Raw genomic sequence first — 23,787 nt, 5'->3', positions numbered from 1 at the left:
TGAACGTGTTTAATATGTGTGTATCTATTTCTGCCAAAACATAAAAGTTCTTATAAAAATATCTAAAAATAATGTGAGTAACAGGTATAAATAAAAGTACCTTACCGAGTTTCGTAAATTTGCACTTGGTATTCTTTTGATTGGCTCTAAACTAATGCAAGAGGGTGTGGGCACCTTTTCTCGCTTTTGTCAGTTATACACGGTCCAGCCCCTTCCCTCAGTCCCACCCAAGGACCTAACTCCTTTTCTTTCGCTTCAAGTAATTCTATGCTACGTTCAGATGCTTGGATGAGGATAATCCCATTTTTATAAAGGAGATGGTTGCCTCTGCTCGGCAAACAATAGAGGGAGTTACCGAGAGTCTGAGACCTTGGGGAGTTTTCGTGGATTCAGTGATCCGGAGCAGAGAGCAAAGGGCTTTCCTTCATTGTGCTGGTCTTTTAGTGTAGAAGATAAGGTCACTTATGGTAGCTCCTTTATTTGTGCAGACATGGGGGGTGGAAATAAGGGTTTCTGGGAGACATTTGAGAAGCCTGTGTTTTCAGTTCTTGAATACGCTTTCAGATAGTTTATAAGGGAATATGATAGAGTAGTTTGAAGTCTAGTGATCTTTGAGAAAGGGAATCCATGGCTAAGGGCTCCAAATTTCCAGAGTGGAAAGAGGGGAGGGACCGGAGTACTACATGCTCACGTGGGGGGAAGCTGAGGGGAGTGGAGGAGAAGGGGGGATGGTCAGATGAAGGAAGTAAGGGATGGAGCAAATCATGGAGTGGCTGGAGGAAAGTTCCATGACTACGTTCTACAAAGACAGCCCATTAAACAGCAGCATCATGACAGAAGACGTCCAGAGAGAAGAAGATACTCTTTCTGTTTTGGGCTTCCCAGCGTTATATGCATGCGATTACTATGTGAAAATCAGCAAATCCTGAAGAGAGGGCCCAGCTGTGAATGTAACAAGGGAAGTTGAAATACATTAGGTTAAACTAGATTTTGCAATTAGGAAGCTAGAATCCAGATTAGAGGGATAGTGGGTATAGGATGAACAGTGGCCTAGGACGCACTTAAAAATTCGATAGACCGAGCCAGTCTGGAATTCTAAGTAGAATTAGTAAACAACATCATTCTAAGATGGCCGCCACTGTGGAAATACTTAGAAGCTATAGAACATGATAGGACTTAGCATTTCCTTCTTGAAAGAAGGACTATGTCAATATCTAGATTCCTAGAGTCTTAGAGGCACCACCATTTAAGATTGGGCAGGGACCTTATATGGGGAAAGGGTCGATACATGATGCAGGGCCTACAAGGAAAAACCAAAGGAAATGGACGGAGCATTGACAATACAAGCACTCACCCCCAGTCAACTGATCTGCAAGGCCCAGATAGAGCCCCTTTACGCCACAAGCGCCCCAAACACAATCGGCGCACAACAGGCTCCTGTAATCAGGCCTTGAGTTAACAGGACAGGGAATCCTCCAGAAAAATTGAGTTAGTAGTGAATGAAACCAGTCACCTCCTTGAACAATAAGATTTGATGTATGGGACAACATCCCGATGTCCACCTTGCTGTCTTGAGTCTTCCTGATCCATCTCTTTCTCCAAGAGCTGTTCTTGTTTTAACAAAACCTTGACCATATGCATCTACCTAAAGCTGTAACTATTATATGTGTGCAATGTGAGCGCCCTTTTTTTGCTAAGTTACTCTATGAACACCTTTGCTGAAATAAATAAATGTGGCATGTTTTACCCGTTGACTGCGGCACGAATTTCGCCGCGGTGCGGGTGATTTATGACTAGGCGTGGTCAGGACAGCCCCCAGCTGTCCTCCGCACACTACCATTGTGACGTCGGACGGCCGGGGGCTAACGCCTGCAAAGGGTTAAAAGAACTTTTATGCAAATATCTCTATATGGTTGAATGAGTCTTAAATATGTCTTCATAAGTTTCAACAATAGTAATAAATGAGATGCTTTTACAATCAATTAAAAATTGTATATGCACATTCAGGTATTTTCCATTTAAGTAATTTAAATCTCTTTACATCCTACAGAAAACAATCCTTGATTGAACAAAATGTTTAAGAATAATGAAGATAGTACTGTAACTCTGCAAAAGCAAAGTCCGAAACATGGAGTTCCAGTATTCAGGAAAACGTAAGGGCCGACAAAGGCAGTCGAACCTGAACATAAACGGACAGATCTTGGGAAGTACCGTCCAGGGCAATTCGGTGGTTCTACCAGTCTCAGTTGTGCACCTCCGTGCCTGAAGATGAAAAAATGACCTCTAGAAAATGAAGGCAACTCTGATCAACCACTTCTAATGTAACCATGTCCAATAACAGCTCTGATCATGAGGTGGTTACAGCAGTACTCTGCTTCCTAAAGTGATATCAGGCTACTTTTCAATGCTGGGGGTGTATTGTAAACTCTTTCAGGCCATTCCACAACAACCAGCGAAAAGCACAGTTAACTGAAAGTTGAAAGAAATTAGGGTTCTGCTATATAAAACAAAGAGTACTGTCCCAGTGTGCACCGACCAGAAGGAAGATGGATCTTTACCCGCAAGCTTGCCGAACCATTATCCAGTCTAAAGACACAATCACCCATAAAGCAGCCTTACACACGTTATGAGTGTGGTGAGTATTTGGTGACCTTTTCATTTTAGTGTTTAATCTGAAAGCAAACGAGCAAAATACCACACACATACAGGGAGTGTGAGAAAAACACAAGTGTTTTACCAGTCATGTTGGCCCTTCAGAAAGCACAGTCAAGAGATGTAGAAAAATACATACCCGACTCAGAGACACTAACCAAGAAAGAAAAAGCATACACTTGCAGTGAATGTGGAAGTAGTTTTTCCGAATCATCTAAACTCATGAGTCATCAGCGAACACACACAGGGGAAAAGCCATTCAAGTGCAATGAATGTGGGAAGAGCTTTTGTCGATTATCAACCCTGAAAGAGCATCACAAAACACACACTGGGGAAAAACCATTCAAGTGCAATGAATGTGGGAAGAGCTTTTGTCGATTATCAACCCTGAAAGTGCATCACAAAATACACACTGGGGAAAAACCATTCAAGTGCAATGAATGTGGGAAGAGCTTTTGTCAATTATCAAACCTAAAACAGCATCAGCGAGCACACACTGGGGAAAAACCATTCAAGTGCAATGAATGTGGCAAGAGCCTTAGTCAATTATCAAACCTAAAACGGCACGAGGAAACTCACAAAGTGGAAAAACCATTCCAGTGCAGTGATTGTGTGAAGAGATTTTGTAGCTTATCAGTCCTACATACACATCAGCGAGCACACACTGCGGAAAAACCATACCATTGCAGTGAATGTGGAAGTAGTTTTAGTCAATCTTCAACATTAAGGATTCATCAGCGAACGCACACTGGAGAAAAACCATTCCAGTGCAGTGAATGTGTGAAAAGTTTTAGTCTATTATCAAACCTAAAACAGCATCAGAAAACACACACTGGGGAAAAACCATTCAAGTGCAATGAATGTGTGAAGAACTTTAGTCTATCATCGCACCTAAAACAGCATCAGAGAACACACACTGGGGAAAAACCATTCAAGTGCATTGAATGTGGGAAGAGCTTTATATGTTTATCAAACCTAAAACAACACCAGAGAACACACACTGGAGAAAAAACATTCAAGTGTAGTGAATGTCTGAAGAGCTTTTGTCTATTATCAACCCTAAGAATGCATCACAAAACACACACTGGGGAAAAACCATACCTTTGCAGTGAATGTGGAAGTAGTTTTAGTCAATCTTCAACATTAAGGATGCATCAGCGAACACACACTGGAGAAAAACCATTCCAGTGCAGTGAATGTGTGAAAAGCTTTAGTCTATTATCAAACCTAAAACAGCATCAGAAAACACACACTGGGGAAAAACCATTCAAGTGCAATGAATGTGTGAAGAGCTTTAGTCTATTATCAAACCTAAAACAGCATCAGAGAACACACACTGGGGAAAAACCATTCAAGTGCAATGAATGTGGGAAGAGCTTTATAGGTTTATCAGACCTAAAACGGCATCAGAAAACACACACTGGGGAAAAACCATTCAAGTGCAATGAATGTGTGAAGAGCTTTAGTCGATTATCAAGCCTAAAACAGCATCAGAGAACACACACTGGGGAAAAACCATTCAAGTGCAATGAATGTGGGAAGAGCTTTATAGGTTTAACAGACCTAAAACGGCACCAGAGAACACACACTGGGGAAAAACCATTCAAGTGCAGTGAATGTGGAAGTAGTTTTAGTCAATCTTCAACATTAAGGATTCATCAGCGAAGACACACAGGAGAAAAACCATATCATGGCAGTGAACGTGCAAAAAGCTTTTGTCAATCTTCAAATCTAAAAAAACATCAGCGAGCACTCCACCATCCATGAACGTGTCTATTCTCTGCTATTGTTTATTTCTCTACAGTTAGGAAAAACATGAAATATCCGGAAACCCATTGGGAGACTAGCACAAAGTGGACTAAAAGTAAAGAAACATTGTTGGTTTTTATTCTGTGAGAGAGTTATTAAAAAAGAAATCCAAGCATACCTGACCATGATACCTGTAAAATCAACACCATGAACAATGCTTGGATTAAAAAGGGTATGTTCAGCTAATTTTAGAGATTAGTAATAAAACATATAAACCCAACACACTCAAAACTATTTAACAAGCAAAAAATGAAGATTCTTCGGAGCTGGCTGTGGTTTTGGTCATTTTATGCATCATTAATAGTTATGTGACAGCGGCCAGAGAACTGTGTAGAAAACTAGAAGTGAAAGCAGGAGAATGTGAGCGGCAGCTCTCTGGGTTAACCCTTGCAGTACATGGCATTTACCTCTGATGTGGAACAATTGATGATCAATGTCCGAATTTCCGTCTATGAGCCGTACTAGTCAGCACATTACACAACCTCGCATTTCATTAGCAACAAAAAAGTTAAAATCTCAAAGAAACTTGGCTCTACGCCTGGCTAGGAAAAACCCAGGAAACACAAGCTAATTTAACAACTACAAGCGAGCACGAAAAACCTTCAAATCATCTCTATACAAGGACAAACAAATCACATCGGATCAGTTCTGGCTGAAGCTGGTTCAAGCAAGCAAGAACTCCAACACAAAGTTATTCTGGTCTCTAGTTAACAGGGGTCCTTTAGGTAAAAGTGGGCATGGTAGCGCAAATATAACCTCAGAAGAATGGACTCAGTTTGTACCTAAACAATTCTGCGACCACTCAAACAGGGACGGTCATTCTAGCCCCCCATGAACTAATTTAGAGTTATTACCTTTTGAAGCCCAACGCATTGATAAGACCGAGCCTAACAACTTAGCTAATCAAGTCCTGGAAGCAAAAACATTTGACGGAATGGAGCAAAGCGAAGACCCCTAAATGGAGACCTTGACAACACCAGAAGTGTTAAGAAACAACATTGCCCGTACAATCAGGAAAGCAGGGTCAGAAGGAGCTCCTGGGGCTAACGGTCTCCCTCAGGCCCTGTTTAAATCATACGTAGGTTTGTGGTCGGACCTCTTGGCCCCCCTGTTTTCATACTGTAGGCTAAACCACAACATCCCAGAGTCCGCTATTATCCACCCAATCTATAAAAGTGGAAAGAGAAATGACTTCCGAATGATAGCTCTCCTCGACATTGAATCTAAATACTATGCCAGTATTTTGCTGGAAGACTTGGCGTCTAAGCGATGTCAGTTAACCGCGGCTCTTACGCTGCGTGACTGCGCGCATGCGCATTGCTGCTTCAACGAAAATCTTGTTTTCTTGCTTTGTGAAAACTTTATTAATACACTGCGCGCTGTGTGGAAATGGTGTGTTTACTGTTCTTTTAGTGTGCAATGTTGATACATGTAGGGCTGGCCTGACACCATGATATAAATACATATGATTGCCTCATTTCAATATAAAGATTCAGGTTTTCATAATAGATAACAGAACTTTGTTTGTTGCGCCCATGCATTACAAATAACAAGTAAATTCGACCCTGTCAATAAGGCCGTGCGGCTTGAGGGAATTTAAATGGTAAATCCAATAGTTTTCGTTAAAGCAGCAATGAACATGCGCGCAATGTCACGCAGCGTAAGAGCCGCGGTTAACTGACATCGCTTAGACGGCAACAGGAAGAAACAGCGAGGGGCGTTTGGAGAGCAGAAACACACAGAACGAAGGTGAGCGAACACGCGAGCAGCAGGATAAGATTAATGCGGTCAGTTAGAACGTATGGGGGAAGCTTTGCAATATAAACGTAGGCATGAACAGCAGCGCTATTAATTAACGCAGTAAGACAGTTAAGAGGCATTGAAGATGGGCTAACGTTTATAGTAATCGCAGTATACCATCCCCAAATAAACAAAATCACAACCGAGTTGAGGAAACATACACTACAGACCTCGTATTCAATAAAATACATGCCACCAGTAACCATGCACAACGGGGCTGAATACGAACACGAAAGACAGAAACACATAGTCGAAAAGCGCGCGCTGAGCACACATGTTGATCTCCCGCACGAAGACCATTTCCAGAGCGCTACAGAGCAATAGAGAACTAAGACTCAGACATGGACAGCTGAAGACACGGCGCGTAATATATGAGCGATCAGCACACTAGTGAAACCACAGAGTATATCACCAGTAAGCCTTTAATGTAATTGAAACATGGGCACAACATATTATGTTGATTTTTTTAGAACATTTCCCTGATGAAGGCGACCAATTGCCGAAATGCATTGGAATGATGGGAATATTCATGATGCATTGCAGGAATGTTGTGTTAAGATAACACCAAATCATATGTGATTTGAACAGAAAAAGAGGAAGAATTTGAAATAAATGAGCACTTTACAGTGAATATCGAGTGGAAGTTCATTCATTGAAATACTAGCTGGATATTACAGCAACAATCCAGTGCCTTGGGTGACAGTCGTATGAACCATAGGACTGCTACCTACTAGATTTATGATTACACTCCAGGCAGGGAGTGATTCCCAAGAGCACGGGCATAATTAGAAAACTTCAGGAAGCTAACAGAGGCAGTACACAACCAAAACCAAAGCCTAATAGCCGTATAGCCTTTCTGCCTCAGGATATACCGGTTGGTAAAGGCCCTGAACCTGTGTTTTAGCCCGAGCCGCAGGCCCTTTGCAGCAGGCTATTAAGCTATAGTAAGGCCTGCCTGACTAGAACAGTACGTTGGGAAATCATGCATTTGATTGCATGTTTAAAACAGAACTTAACTGCAAAGCTTAAATAAGTCTAGACATATTTAAACATTGCCAATTGAATAGAATTGTAGTGTAGTTCCTATATTCCCAATAGGCTCTGCACATTGGAATAACATAAACGATAGTGTAGACGTAGGACTGAGGTCGACTAGGTCTCTATTGAATATGTTCGACTTAATTATGAATGTCAGCTAGCTCAGAGGTCACTAGAAACTTTCTCGAATTCACAAGAAGGGATTAGTTTCTGACCGCATAAACATGACAACTTTGCTCCCCAATAACAAGGAGGATATCTCCAGAGTCGTGGAAGCAATAGATAGCTATTTTACTCAGTCACTTGTGCGTGCTTAGTTTCTCCAGAAGTGCAGAGAAACAGAGAGACGGGCATTTTCAATAAAATAAGTTATTTATTGAACAGTCTTCTTTCTCATGCAAGAGAAGTGAATTGCTACAATCGCAACACTTGTCATAAAGTAAAGAGCGTTCAGTAAAAACAGTATTATAAAATAATACTGTAAAAGCATGGTATGGTTTCTAAGACATACGGTGTTTAAAATGGATAAAATACATACAACGATAAAATAATGACTAAACTTATTCAACTGGTGCTTCTAAGATACGTCTACTCCGGTGTACCTAACCTAAGCCTAGTACGAGGGAAGAAGTAAGAGAGGAGCAGCTTAAAGTTAAAATAGTTTCTGCCAAGAATCTAAACCAAGAATTCTCTAAGGGTCTAATCAGCTCCGTACCTTGTTTAGAATGTAGGAGGTCTTGTATCTCTCTCTCAGGACTCGATCTCCCAGCAACCCGCAAGTGTAGCTGGGAAACACTAGAGCTGGATTTCTCGGCAAGAGAAAAGACAGCGTCTCTCTCAGTGCGTCAGCGGGAGGGTCGGTTTCCTTCGGCTCTTGCTACAGCAGGGCGTGGGGCAAGTAGATGGTCGATCTGCTCCAAACCACCGTATATTTTGCTAGGGCAGATGCTGGTATATTAATTCCTGGAAGGTGCAGAGCTTGACGTAAGGTTGGACATAAGAAGTCACTAAGAACTCGCAGTTCTTTCAGGACTCCAGGAGTTCTAGGAAGCAGGGGGAAGTCCGTGGCTGCTGGAGGCTTGGTTTCTCTAAGAACATGTTGTGCTTTCTAGGAGTCTGTGGAAGTAGCCTTGCTGTATTTGGACTGCATTGGCTATGTCTTAATATGGGTATGATTATCATGCCTATATAAGGATATGATTTGATATAACTATATAAGGGCATAAATCGGGAATATTAGACTAGGGTCCTAGATTCGTCCACAACACCCACTCCACGTCTAATGTCCATCATTGCTAAATACTAAGCAATTTAAACATATCTATGCATGTGTTTTCCATCCCACCCCAAAATACATGAACTGCATTTGAAATGGTATGTACACGAAAAACATGAGTCTTGTACTGTACGTTTTTTAAGCAGTGGTATCATTCAAAATAATGCATATATTGTATCTTAAATGATTCACAAAATTTTACATTTATGAAATGGCTCTAAATACAGAAGAGAAGTTTGAGAAATATTGTTCTCTAAGAATAGTTCTACTTTAAACAGAGTATCATGTGCCAAAAAGGTAAATATTTTGGGAACGGGGAAAAATAATCTCTGTGTGTTTAAAAAAGAAAACATTTTCAAAAGCAGGTTTGGAAGTTCTGTTTATCCTAATTGAAGGCCAAATTTAGAGTTCCGGGAACGCTGTGTGCTCTTGTTCTAAAAGTTATTCTCGTTGTTAGGGGAGAACATTACCTCAGATAGGCTGTTAAATAATTCCTCTACAACAGTAGGTGAAAGTTTGGCCATGTCTGAAAAAGTAGAAATAGTGCATATATGCAATACATTGCCGTCATCGTTGTCTAAATCAGCAATGGTAACTGAAGGTTGTACCTGTGTGCCGCTTTCATCTCGTACCTCACTGCCAGCTTGTTGCTGTGAGGTCTCAACGAATGCTGTCATCAGAATAGGTAGCCGCTGGGAACAACACGTTGCATGAGCCATTACCGAACCAAGCAAAGTATTGACATCCTTTGGTACTGCTGATGGGAGTGTGAGACAGACGTCTAACAAACATTCTTCTCCGCAGAGCAGGCATCGTAGAACAGGTAAGATGCAATCTTGCCAGATTCGTCTGAATGAAAGGAACCAGGTGGTATTCAGATCTCTCAGCCGAGCCAATCCGAGTACTTTGGAAATTCTATCTCTGTACCGCATCGCAAGGAGCGTTTCTTCCATTGTAGCCTGAGTTTTGCCTGTGACTGGACTTGCCATATCGGAGCAGAAGGAACAAAAATAAGATTCCTGCTATGAGTCCCAAGATGAGAGGCAGGCCGCCAAACACAGACTGCACGAAATTCGGGAAGATGCTCAGGACTGCTTCAAAGGGTGATAATAGTCCCGAAAAAATTGTCTTCAATACATGTGCGATGCCGCTGGTATCAGACATGTTTAAAATTTGGCTAAGCATTTCTACAAAATGTACGGGGCAATTAGTTGATAATAATGCATGTATCTCTGCAGAATTCCTTGCTACTTGCAGGTCATACATTTCTTTAGACGAGGTCAAAGGCACAGTCTTTTGCAAAAGAATGGATTTAATTCCGCTTAAAGTATCAATTCGAATAGAAGAGATATTCAATTACGGCCATATCGTTGCCTCCTTGTCTGGCTTAATGTTTGGATACAATACTTGCATACAACAAGTGACCCTGGATGTAACACTGACGAGGTAGGCTTTTCCTGGCACCATGCCACAGCAGCTGTGGTCACTTAACATAACGTAACTACCGTTGGAAAGTTGTCTGAAAAAGGGCTCTATCTGTAAGGCTGGGGTGCCGTGCAGGTGGCAAGAAAGGTCATTAGATGAACCTTCGCAGGCTCCATGTAAGTTCATTTCTTGACACAGGAGTGTACCGCTCAGTGAGTTTTCACAATTTCTCCCACTAAGAAATACCTCTTTATTTACCCCATTTCTACATTTATGTGTATAAGGTAAGCTCCAGGTTGACTTGATGTACCCATTACCCAACCTTTCATACAGGCCTGCTGGTATGTGCTTTAAGCAATATTGAAACTGAAATGTAATTGGTATTGTTATTGTTGCGTGTATTATCCACTCAATAACAGGTTTCTTGGAAACTGTCAGTGGTAATCTCTCGAGTTTTTCAATGCTCAGCACCGTATAGTCTGCTCCTCTGTGCCAAAGAGATTTGTTTATCTGTTCAGATAAAGATAGAAAATAATGACGTTGTGTTAATCAGGCGCCACGGCACATATCGCACATATCCTGAACGGAGATTTTGCAACGTCCAGCCTATTTGTACAATAGAACGTAATTGGGACTGGCCATGTTGTAACATTTTTAGAAACCAAAGGCTACATGTCGCACAGCTCCACAGGCCCAAACTAGGCCTAATTAACCTGTAGTAAATGTACTCAAGTTCTATATCATAAAGTATTTCAAACATACTCAAAAATGATTCTTCATCATATTTTCATTTATATTGCAGTACTAATCACTTTTAATCTGCAAAAATTCATTCCTTGATGAGAAACATAAAATTGAATCAATGAAAGACAATCCAAAAATAAATCAAAGCAATTCAATCCTATAACAATTTCTTAAAGGTGAAAAAATTTGGTCGTTCCCAATGCATTTCGGGTTCAAACGGAACCCTTCGTCAGGGGATTAGCGAATTACAACATTTATATACAATTCATGAAAAGAAGATTCTGTTATGTTATGTTAAATGAATTTATTGAGCGCGGCTAACACCATTAGGTTTCTTGGCGCTTGTGCTGAGGGAGCAAAGAAAAGAGCGTGAGAGTGACAACTAATTATAGGACTCGGTGAAGAGAAAGGTTTTAAGGAGGGATCTGAACCTGGAGTATGGAGAAGGCAACCTAAGAGGAAGGGGAAGGGAATTCCAAAAAGATGGGGCTAGAAATGAAAACCTAAGGCCACCATGTTTCTTCCTCTTAAATCTGGGAACCGATAGCAAGGCCATCTGGGATAACCGAAGATTGCGAGGAGGAGCATACGGGTGGAGAAGGGAAGAAATAAAAAGAGGGCCGTGGCCTGCAAGAGATTTTGAGATAATGCAGCCAAGCTTGAATTTACAGCGAGCAGATACCGGGAGCCAATGGAGACTTTTTAAAAGGGGGCGAACGTGTTGATCTCTAGGTTGGTGATAAATCAAGCGGGCGGCCTGATTTTGGATCAACTGAAGTCTCTTAAGTTGGTAGTCAGGAATGCCTACATACAATGCATTTGCGTAGTCGAGCCTAGACATGACTAACGCAAGCAGGGCCAAAGTAAGGGCCTCGGTAGTGAGTAGGCGGGAGATTTTACGGATTTTCCTGAGTTGGAAATGGCTAGAAGACACTACTGCGCTGATCTGGGGCGTCATAGAGAGATCGTTGGTAATGACGACTCCCAGGCTTTTGGCTGAGTTGACAGGGCAAGGAGGACTGCCCAGACTAGCCGGCCAGAAGGAGGGTTGCCAAGGATTGGAGGGTCCCCCGACAAGAACCAGCTCGGTCTTGTCGGGGTTGAGCTTCAGGTGGTTTGAGCTCATCCAATTGCTAATGAAGCAAAGCGTATTTTGAAAGGTAGTATTTGATTCGTCAGAGGAATCAATGGTAAAAACCAGTTGAATGTCATCCGCGTAATTAAACGCGGTGACACTAAACCCACAGAGGGAGCGTATTAAAGGAGCCAGGTACAAATTAAAAAGGAGGGGGGTCAAAGAGGAGCCCTGCGGGACGCCGCAGGTCAGCTCGACTTGAGTAGCGGAGAACTGGGACAGCCTGACGGCTTGTTGACGTTTAGTCAAGAAAGACTGAACCCAGTCCAGGGCGGTACCCTGGATGCCAGCCTCTCTGACACGGTCGACCAAAATATCATGGTTGACCGTGTCAAAGGCGGCCGACAAATCCAAGAGGACCAGGGCCTGACAGATGTTAGCGTCGGCCCCTCTGCGCAATTCCTCCATCACGGAGAGGATAACAGCTTCTGTGGAATGCGCAGGTCTAAACCCGGCCTGCTGGGGGTCCAAGACGCACGAATCCTCAACAAAAGTGCTGAGGGTATGGGTTACATGCGACTCCAGAACTTTACTGAGGAAGGGAAGAAGGGATATAGGGCGATAGTTGCTCATGATGGAAGGGTCTGCCGAGGGTTTTTTCAGAATGGCAACCACCTCGGCCTGTTTGAAGGAACAAGGAACCTCCCCAGTGGTCAAAGAGTTGTTTAAAAGGGCCAGGGGGGGTTCAGGACAGGAAGTAAAGGCTTCCCGAAGGGCCGAGGGGGGGGGGGGCAGCCGTCGCCAGGAGAACCAGAAGAGACTTTGTGCAAAAGTGAAAGAAAGTTGACTTTCGAGATAAGGGGAATCTGGGTTAAAATATGAGTGTTAAGATGATGACAGGAAGCAGAAGGCGGAGAGGGGGCAGGCGGGGCTTGGGCGGAAATGCTGGTTTTAATCTTGACAATCTTTTCCACAAAAAATTGGTTAAGGGAATCACATAGGGGCGGGGAGGGGAGGGGCGCAATAGTGACTCTCGCCGGATTAGACAGTTCCTCAACAATTGAGAATATATCCTTGGACTTGTTTGAGGAGTCCAGAATTCTATTAGAAAAATAGAGAGATTTGGCCAAAGTTATTGCTGACTTATACTTTCTACGCAGAGAGGAAAATCGTTCTGCCTGACGAAGACCAAGTTTTTGTGCTCTGAGTTCCTCGGTGAACCACCTCTGGGCGTCATGACTGCGCCTCGCTCTGACTAGTTTTAATGGTGCCACCAAGTCAGCAGCCGAGGTAAGCCAGTGAGTGAGACCCTGTGTCTGAGAATCGATAGAGGTGGAGGGTCCAGTGATGGGTGGAACAGATGAACTAAGGAGGGAGGTGAATTTGTTTAAGTCAGCCCTGTTCCAATTGCGTGCCATGAAGTTGGTTTCTCGGACCGTGGTGACAGGGGAGGGCATAGCTAAAGTGAAAGTAATTAAAAAATGGTCTGACCAAAGGCAGGGAAGAATAAGAGGTGCAGAGATGTCCAGGCAGGAGGTCCAAACCTGGTCTAAAATATGGCCCTTAACATGGGTGGGTGAGTGTATATGTTGAGTGCAGTTTAAGCCTAACATGAGGTCTGAGAAGGCCAGTGAGCCTGAGGTTTCATGAGCATCCGACGGCCAGTAATTGAAATCTCCCAGGACCAGGACATTGGCGTTATTGATGGTGAGCTGGGAGATAAGATCGCCAAACTGGACCGAAAAGCTGGGCATAGATTGGGGGGGGGGGGCGGTAAACCAGGACGCATATGAGAGATGACCCTGGCTGCTCCAGTCTGAGTACGAGACAATCAGTCATGGGGATACTGGTGGTGAGCACTGGGGAGAAATGAATAGGGTGCTTAATAATGGCTGCAACCCCTCTTTACCAGAGGAGCGGTTGACTTGCAGTATATAATATCCCGAAGGGATGGCTGCCAGGATATCAGGGGAGGAGTCATCTGTGAGCCAGGTCTCTGTCAGAAACAAAACGTCAGGCTGTTCCGATCCCAAGAGATAAAAGATATCTGACTGGTGACTGACCAGGGACCGGGTGTTGAGATACATCACTGACAGAGAGGATTTTAGGGCTCTTACCGGTGAGGAAGTGCAGGACCTGGGACCCAGGGCTGGTTGCCTGGCGGTTAGCGGGGGGGAATGATCTCAGGAAAGGATGTTCTAGACGTGAGCAGGCCGAATGAGGCGAGCCTAGGGGATGACTCAGGAGGGGGAAATGCAAGGTCGTGACATAAAATAAGGGAGGAACGTGAATAGGTGATGAAAGAGGCAGAGTGACATGCCCCTTGCCCCGGCCGGCCGCGGACTTGTCCGTATTTAGTTTTAAAAAATTACAGCTCATCCAATTTTTTACACCGAGAAGGCAATTTTTAAAACGCTCTGCTGTGGCTTCAATAGACTGTGATACTGACACTAATTGTAGGCCGTGTGATTGAATTAAGGCAGCTAAAGGGGTGACGTATAAGTTAAACAAAGTAGGCGATAGCGCCGAGCCCTGAGGGACCCCACCTGGGAGGGAGAATTCATCAGATTGAAAACCCTCCCAGTGCACTTGTTGAATTCGGAAGTCCAAAAAAGATGTTAAAAGAGTTAGAGCAGTGCTGGCAAAACCTAGAGTTCTTAATCTGTTTAACAAAATCGAATGGTTCACAGTGTCGAACGCCGCTGTAAGGTCTAATAAATTCAGGGCCGTTCTACCACCTTCGTCCATTGTCTTTCGAATGTTTTCGGTTGCCATAATCAAGGCAGACTCTGTTGAGTGAGAGGGGCGAAAACCATGTTGCGAGGGGTCTAGGAGCTTGTTATGGTCAACATATTGCATCATTTCTTGGTTTATGGCTTTCACCAGAAACTTGGCTGGTAGGGGTAGGCAGGATATTGGCCGGTAGTGCTTAGGTACAGTAGGATCCAACGTGTCCTTCTTAAGGATAGGCTGAATGCAGGCTTTCTTCCAGCTACTGGGGAAATCACCAGAGGTGATAATGTTGTTTATCAAAGGGGTCAGGACAGCTGCCACCGTCTGGGGAATCATGTGCAATACATGTGGTGGGCAGGAATCTAACGGGGACCCTGACTTAATCTGTGTGATTAGATCTGCCACCTGTGTTGCCTCTAATAAGGGGAAACAGGAGTAGCTGGAACCAATCAGGGGGGCAATGTCATTATTTTCGATAAGTGTATTTAATGCAGAGGAACTAAGATCATCATAAAGTGTCTGAACCTTTTGTTGAAAGAAGGTAGCAATGTTAGTCACAAAATTCTGGTCGGGGCTAAAGACAGTGTCACGGGGGCTCTTAGTCAGATAAGTGACAGTTTTAAATAGTTCTCTGGCAGTGTTGGAAGCTGCCTGAATTTTATTTGTAAAATAGGCTGATTTGGCCAGAACTATTGCTGCCTTATATTCCTGCAGGGCTTTGGTGTATACTAATTTATTTTGAGCACTATAATCCGAACGCCACAACCGCTCAAGTCGTCGGCATTTCATTTTAAAGTGTTTCACCTCTGCGGAATACCACTGCTCAGTCGCAGATCGTCTTCTGTTTTTTTTTTTATTTCTACAGGAGCCAGCTGATCGACTGCCTGACTGATCCAATTTTGAAATTTGATTGCTCCCTTGTTAGTGTTACCAGTCTCGAGAGCAGGAAGATCCTTTGAGAGTAAGTCAGCCAAGAGGGCAGGTTCAAGTTTGTTCCAAGGGCGTGTTATTTCAGGAAGTGTGAGGCCTCTTCGATGATTTGGCAGGTTATTCAGAAGCACGTTAAAAAAAGATAGCACTATGATCAGACCAAGGAACTGCTTGAGTCGAGATAGCTTTAATATGGCCATTGTTTGTAAAGATGCCATCAAGGGTATGTCCTGCAATGTGAGTGGGATTTGAGATTAGTTGAATCATGCCAAAGCTAAGAAAATTATCAATTAAGGTGATCGAGTCAGAGTCATTGTTTACTTCTAAATGAAAATTAAAATCGCCCAAGATGGTGTAAGTGGCGGAGTCAGACGTAGATTCTAGATAAGTGTGTAGTGCTCTAATAAACTGCGCTCTCAGACCGGGAGGGCGGTACACAAGCAGGCCTGCAAATATTAGGCAATTGTTGGCTTTAATTTTAAAGCTCATAGCTTCCGCTTCTAGACCCTGTATGGGTAGTGAGAATACTTTTAAGTGGGATTTATAAATGATCCCAATACCACCACCCACTGCTCCTAGACTATTTACAAATTCTACAAGGTATCCTTCTGGAACTGCGTCATTCCAGTCTGGTCCTGAAGCATCAGATGCCCATGTTTCTGTTAGAAACATTAGATCAATAGCATGGTCTATGATCAAAGCTGAAATGTCATGTTTATGTTTACCCATGGATCTAGTGTTCAACAAAATACACTTCAGAAATCTTTTTCCATTCGCCGGGCGGCCTGATTCACACTTATGGTTATTATTGGCCAGCAAGTGAGTATTAATAGTAGGGCACTTGCTCGTGGCTGGGAGCGAGTTGCCTAGTTTATGGGGTTGGAGAGAAGGATTGTTAAATGTCTGCAGGCCACAGGAGGCGCAGCTAAATGAAGGAGGGAAGTCTTCTAGATTTGCTCTTTGCATAGGTTTACAGGTGCATTGGTTCAGCTTGAACAGCTGTGTGCTTGAGTATTGAAATTTTTGTTTTTTTTTAAAACAGCCATAGTTTCCGGCGCTAGACGTGGAACTGGCGCGGATAGGCGCTGACGGGCTTGCCTTTGACGCACCGCCGGCACGCCCGCTGCGCCCGTCCGTTGCGCTTCCTGTGAGGGGGGGCCATTTTATTGTTGTCGGTGAGGGAGGGGCCGAGCACTGGACCGCTCGCAGAATTCACCCCCAAGATGGCGGACGCCAAAGGGAGTCACACCCCCGGCTGCGTCTACTCGGCTGCGATGGGGCTAAGATGCATGAACAGGTAAGCGTTAAGTGCCAGAAAGTGGCAAATAGTTCCTAGTAGTCAGGAGGTTTAAAAACACACTTTGTGCTAAAACAAAATTAAATGCAGTGATTGTTAAAATACGGCGATTCCAGCATTCACAACAAGACACCAGTCCCGGCTTTCCGCCTCAGGACCGTCAACACGCAGCGCTCTTAGTCACCTCAAGGTGGGAATAAAAAAGTGTACAAATACAACCAGAGTGATAACCAAGTAAAAGACAAGTGACTTTGAAAGCGTGATCAACCCATACTATATCGTCCAAAAACCTTAAAAAACGTCCCCATGTCATACGCTTGTCTCATTCAGTGTAAATGCCCGATATCCAAAGAAACGTGGTGTATTATAAAGAGAAAAAGTAATTCTAGTTAAACCATGCCAAGTAGTATCCGCTCCTACCTTCCGTGATTCAATGTAGACACGATACCGAAACCAGCTATATCCTACCAGGAGCATGACAAACCATAATTACTACTTCATAATCTTATTGAATGATTATACATTTGTTAAACAGGCAAAGAGGATGTTGTTTGTCCTTATGTATCTTCAGTAACCTGTATATCTTGGGAATTTTGGGATACAAGTTCATTAAGTATCTGCGTGTATTATCATCCAATGTTGTTTCATCAATTCCTTTTTGTAAAATATCCTTCAGGATATTTTGAAATGCCATCGTAGGATCTTGTTCCAGGCAAATGTATGTGTTCTCGTCTCTTACATGTTCATTCACACTCTGTTGGTAATATTCCGTGTCTAAAATCACAAAATTCCCAAGGTATACATGTTATCGAAGATACATAAGGACAAACAAAATCCTCCATTTTGTCCGATTGTAGCAGGGTGTGGATCTATACATGAGGCATTGGGCTACTTTTTGGATCACCATCTCCAACCGCTAGTACAATCCTGGGTGACGTATGTAATTGATACCACAGACTGTCTACTTAAACTGCTTAATTCACATACACTTTTTCATTTGAGGCTTCTATTCTATCTCACTTGCAAGCTCTCAGTATTATACTAATCATAGAAACACAATGTACAGAACCACCAGGGATTCCTGTAACCAACGCTGGGCACTCCTTGCTGAAACGCTGCTTCTGACCGCTGTGACCGCTGTGTGCCGCCCCTGCTCGCCGGACCCGCTCCGCGGGTCCCGCTTCGCGGACACACAGCGCCTTTCATCTCCCAAGGGGCTCGTCTTCACCGGCAGGGCTGCGACGGTAGAGCGGAGGACTCCATTGTCCAGGAGTCCCCGCGCGCCCGTTAACACCTGGGCTCCTCTCCCTGCCGGCCCCGCCCCCAACGCCGGGATAGTTGAAAAAGCTGCCGAACAATCCCTCCTTGGATTCCTGTAACCAACGCTGGGCACTCCTTGCTGAAACGCTGCTTCTGACCGCTGTGACCGCTGTGTGCCGCCCCTGCTCGCCGGACCCGCTCCGCGGGTCCCGCTTCGCGGACACACAGCGCCTTTCATCTCCCAAGGGGCTCGTCTTCACCGGCAGGGCTGCGAGGGTAGAGCGGAGGACTCCATTGTCCAGGAGTCCCCGCGCGCCCGTTAACACCTGGGCTCCTCTCCCTGCCGGCCCCGCCCCCAACACCGGGATAGTTGAAAAAGCTGCCGAACAATCCCTCCTTGGATTCCTGTAACCAACGCTGGGCACTCCTTGCTGAAACGCTGCTTCTGACCGCTGTGACCGCTGTGTGCCGCCCCTGCTCGCCGGACCCGCTCCGCGGGTCCCGCTTCGCGGACACACAGCACCTTTCATCTCCCAAGGGGCTCGTCTTCACCGGCAGGGCTGCGAGGGTAGAGCGGAGGACTCCATTGTCCAGGAGTCCCCGCGCGCCCGTTAACACCTGGGCTCCTCTCCCTGCCGGCCCCGCCCCCAACGCCGGGATAGTTGAAAAAGCTGCCGAACAATCCCTCCTTGGATTCCTGTAACCAACGCTGGGCACTCCTTGCTGAAACGCTGCTTCTGACCGCTGTGACCGCTGTGTGCCGCCCCTGCTCGCCGGACCCGCTCCGCGGGTCCCGCTTTGCGGACACACAGCGCCTTTCATCTCCCAAGGGGCTCGTCTTCACCGGCAGGGCTGCGAGGGTAGAGCGGAGGACTCCATTGTCCAGGAGTCCCCGCGCGCCCGTTAACACCTGGGCTCCTCTCCCTGCCGGCCCCGCCCCCAACGCCGGGATAGTTGAAAAAGCTGCCGAACAATCCCTCCTTGGATTCCTGTAACCAACGCTGGGCACTCCTTGCTGAAACGCTGCTTCTGACCGCTGTGTGCCGCCCCTGCTCGCCGGACCCGCACCGCGGGTCCCGCTTCGCGGACACACAGCGCCTTTCATCTCCCAAGGGGCTCGTCTTCACCGGCAGGGCTGCGAGGGTAGAGCGGAGGACTCCATTGTCCAGGAGTCCCCGCGCGCCCGTTAACACCTGGGCTCCTCTCCCTGCCGGCCCCGCCCCCAACGCCGGGATAGTTGAAAAAGCTGCCGAACAATCCCTCCTTGGATTCCTGTAACCAACGCTGGGCACTCCTTGCTGAAACGCTGCTTCTGACCGCTGTGTGCCGCCCCTGCTCGCCGGACCCGCTCCGCGGGTCCCGCTTCGCGGACACACAGCGCCTTTCATCTCCCAAGGGGCTCGTCTTCACCGGCAGGGCTGCGAGGGTAGAGCGGAGGACTCCATTGTCCAGGAGTCCCCGCGCGCCCGTTAACACCTGGGCTCCTCTCCCTGCCGGCCCCGCCCCCAACGCCGGGATAGTTGAAAAAGCTGCCGAACAATCCCTCCTTGGATTCCTGTAACCAACGCTGGGCACTCCTTGCTGAAACGCTGCTTCTGACCGCTGTGACCGCTGTGTGCCGCCCCTGCTCGCCGGACCCGCTCCGCGGGTCCCGCTTTGCGGACACACAGCGCCTTTCATCTCCCAAGGGGCTCGTCTTCACCGGCAGGGCTGCGAGGGTAGAGCGGAGGACTCCATTGTCCAGGAGTCCCCGCGCGCCCGTTAACACCTGGGCTCCTCTCCCTGCCGGCCCCGCCCCCAATGCCGGGATAGTTGAAAAAGCTGCCGAACAATCCCTCCTTGGATTCCTGTAACCAACGCTGGGCACTCCTTGCTGAAACGCTGCTTCTGACCGCTGTGACCGCTGTGTGCCGCCCCTGCTCGCCGGACCCGCTCCGCGGGTCCCGCTTCGCGGACACACAGCGCCTTTCATCTCCCAAGGGGCTCGTCTTCACCGGCAGGGCTGCGAGGGTAGAGCGGAGGACTCCATTGTCCAGGAGTCCCCGCGCGCCCGTTAACACCTGGGCTCCTCTCCCTGCCGGCCCCGCCCCCTCGGGGTAATCAGTACCCATAAAGCCAAGGTAACATTCCCGCTGCGCGGGAGCGCGCGGGAGGGCGCCGGGAGAAGCCCGGGACAAGGGCGGGACCGTTTGAGGCCGTTCGAGGACTAAGAGGACTGGCCTGGCCCACCCCCCTTGGTTCTTCTCATCGCCATCGTGTCTGGACCTTGAGTTTAGTGAGTACTACATAGAAATCATAACTGTCATACATTATGTGTACTCGGGGGAGCCGCAGTAAGACTGCACTGGGATTAACTAAGTCAAAAGGTACCTTGGACAATTTCCTTGTAAAAACAAACCTGGCAATAGATGCAGAAATCACAAAAATGCAGAAGAGGGTTTCAATCGAGTTAGATGCGGCACGCAGACTTTCCCAAACTTTTGCCAATTCTAAAAAATCCTCTCTGGGAAACATCGCGTCCGCTGCTTCTCCCCAGGAGGCTGCACGCCCCCCTCCTCTGTTGATCCTCGCTGACGTTCATCACTCCCCCCCTTTTTCTTTACCACCATTAGACTCTTCCCTCATCTTCTCACCCATGACCGTCCAACCTAATGAGGGTGAACCACCTACTGAACAGGAAAACTTTACCACCTTGCCGGTCATAATTGCCCCTTCCTTCTCTGTAGCAAAAAGTACAAATTCAGGTTGCCATGTTTCGAAGAAGAAAAACAATGCAAAATCTGCCTATGCTCGTAAGAAAGCCAAAGTGGCTAGGCAGCAGTTTTTCAATCATAGAAGAACTCTACCCAACGTAGGGGACTTTAAACAAACACCACCGCCAGCTACCCAGCCAATAGGGGGTGATAGTAATTCCACTCTTTTTACCCCCCCTAATGCCCTTGTGGTAGAGAATCCTACTATTCTTGTAGATAACCTAACACTGGGAGGGCTAAAAGAGACAGGGAGGGACACGGATAAACCCGGTGATGATGAAGACTTTCTTCAAACAGTCTGGGTCACGTTAAAACAACTATTGACACCATTCGAACTCAGACTGTCACGTATTGAGAATCACCTACTTGAAATGGATAAAACATTAGTATCCCTGGCCACACTTAGCCTAAAACAGCTGGAAGCAATACATCCCCATATTAACGAGGGTCTACCCCTGGCTAGAAATGTTGGTATTCAACCTGCTTCAGACTCTAAGACTGGCACTAAAGTAGCTACAGTGTCTAAGGAGGTCCCTCCTGTCCCTTTGATTTTGCCTGCACCCTTACCCACCCCATTATCTAAACCGATACCAATTCCCAAACCTAGGACACTTGTAAACGTCGCTGCCAATCTTCCAAAAATTGAGGAAAAACCTCCTAAAAAACACGTCCAGCCTAAACCTTCCTCTAGATCCGACCAGAAGGCGAGCAACTCTATCACTCCTCTCTTAGAGCCCTTGCCAAATTCACATCCGAACCATCAGAACTTTCGTGGAGGCTATATTGACCTCCCCCCTGAGGCTGGGCCCTACGTGGTTATTTTGGCCGGGGTACCTCCGCTTGCTCCTGACATTGTTGAAACCCAGTGGTCCTTAAAAAATAAAGTGATCCACTGGTTAAATACCAATAGGCAGATTTCCAAAACCAACAGGAGCAGGGTCCTTATGGTCAGGAGAGTCCCTTGGGTGGGCCGTACTTATAAATCGATACCAGGAGATTGTATCGTGGTGTCATTTGCAGACCCTCACACAGCCCACCTTATCACCACATGGGATCCATATGTGACTGAACAAACCATTGTCACCAAACCCCTTACCTTTTTTTACCCCCCTAAACAGATAGCAGAGCATCCTGGGGCTTGGACTACGGTCCACAATCATAGATGGAAGGGTCAAGGACAGGGATGGCAACCCACCAACAACTGGTGGGAAGGTGCACCCACTATGAATAGGTTCGCATGCCTAGATCAGGTGGATTGACTGGAAACCGACGATCAACCACCACGATCAAGTGACCAAAATCAAGCAATGATTGTCAGTAATAGTAATACATCGCCACATATTGCTAGCAACTCGACCCATTCGATGGCGACTCCAACCTCCCCCGCCCACCACCCGCTCCCTGTGCGAGTTATACAACATCTAGACAGGGTACATCCCCAAGACCAGGTAGATGCTATGGAGTGTGTGGGCCATACACACCAGGTAGCCAGGGAACCGAAACACTCACTATTATCCTGGAATGTAGCAGGCCTGGGCAATAAGATCATGCATACACCATGGCTGGAGACCGTCCAGAAGCATGATATACTTTGCCTGCAAGAAACTTGGCTTGCAGAGGAAAGGCATATCATGGGGTATCGAGCATTCCATTCACCCGCGGCTCCCTCCACCCAGGGTCGTAATAAAGGGGGCCTGTGTATATATATTTTAAATATAGGGGATATAAAGGTGTACAATTTCCACTCTGACCAATACTTTCAAATCCTTTCTTTTAAATGGTTCACCACACAAAAGGTTATACTGGTGAACTTTTATAATAACATGCCTGTAAATGAAATGGAATTCATCCTGAATAAAATGTCGAACTATATCCACAAAGTGAGAGATCAAAACTTGGGAGACCATACAGTTTTGTGGGTAGGAGACTTTAATTGTGCCGTCTGTCCACTCTCTGAGTTAGGTTTGTGCGGCCTTGCAGATCGAGAGGAGGACGGCCCTTTTCACTTCTCACACACCAAGCTGGGGTCTCTCCTTAACAGTATTGTGTTTACTTTTGACCTCACCTTCATTAACCAGGCATGCTCTCCCCCAGTTCCCTTTGCCCCAACATATAATGGAAGAGGCTGTGAAAGTATAATTGACTTTGCACTGATATCCCCCACCATACCTAATTTTATAACCTTCTGGGAGATAGGGGATGAACCAATGAGTGACCACTACCCTATTACCTTTGGGGTTAGGCTCCCACAGGAGAAAGCAAAGGAACCTAGCGGCCCACTCTATCCATTGGAGGTTACTTTAACGAAGTTAAACGGCTATGTGCTCAAGTGGGAGAAATTAAACCCTACAATCTTCCTCCACAACCTAATATCATCTTGCTTTGCAGATATATCTGTCTGTTTAGAGGAAGATATTGAGCCTAGGGCGATTATGGCAGCTTTCGCTAATATCCAGGAGTACATAAAAAGCCTTTTAACCAAGAGCCATAAAAAGAATGGGAAACGTGCTACCGGGTGGTTTGACTCTAGGTGCACAGCTGCCTTAAAGAACTTGAAGAAAGTTCTAAACGCCATCCCGAAAAACAGGGTCCTAATCTCTGAGGCCAGACGCGAGTATAAGAGAGAAATTAACCTCAGGAAAGCAACTATGAAAAGGGAGGCCTGGGAAGCTCTGGGAGAAGCTGCCAGGAATAAGGATACCAACCTTTTCTGGAAAGTGATAAGATCAGCTTACAACACTAAAGATACTGAGAACTGTATAGATGTAGCAATTACAGCAGAGCTCTGGGTTGAACATTATGGTAAACTCTACACCAACAGTCAGGGGGACAACATGAATAAACAAAAGGCACTTTCACCCTTGAACAAATTCACGCAGGTCTATCAGTCAAGTGACCCCCCAGCTTCCCCTTATCCAATCGACTTGGTCTTTACCACTCTAGAAGTGGAAAATGCAATTAGGGAAAGCCCCAGGTCCGGACCACACACCAGTTG

General features: G+C 45.9%; 1 protein-coding gene across 1 annotated transcript in view; it reads left to right on the top strand.

Annotated features, from left to right (window-relative positions):
* Positions 1 to 23,787, top strand: part of LOC147738072 (uncharacterized) — a 556,710-nt gene that overhangs the window by 430,415 nt on the left and 102,508 nt on the right. The window contains exon 4 of the mRNA XM_086925024.1: positions 2,680 to 4,270. Coding sequence (XP_086781150.1) covers positions 2,680 to 4,270 — 1,591 coding nt within the window. The remainder of the gene's footprint in view (positions 1 to 2,679; positions 4,271 to 23,787) is intronic.

Source organism: Lissotriton vulgaris, chromosome 1_1 (assembly GCF_964263255.1).
Source record: "Lissotriton vulgaris chromosome 1_1, aLisVul1.2, whole genome shotgun sequence".
Taxonomy (NCBI): domain Eukaryota; kingdom Metazoa; phylum Chordata; class Amphibia; order Caudata; family Salamandridae; genus Lissotriton; species Lissotriton vulgaris.
Note: the sequence above shows the minus strand (reverse complement) of the source record. Positions and strands in the feature narration are given on the sequence as shown.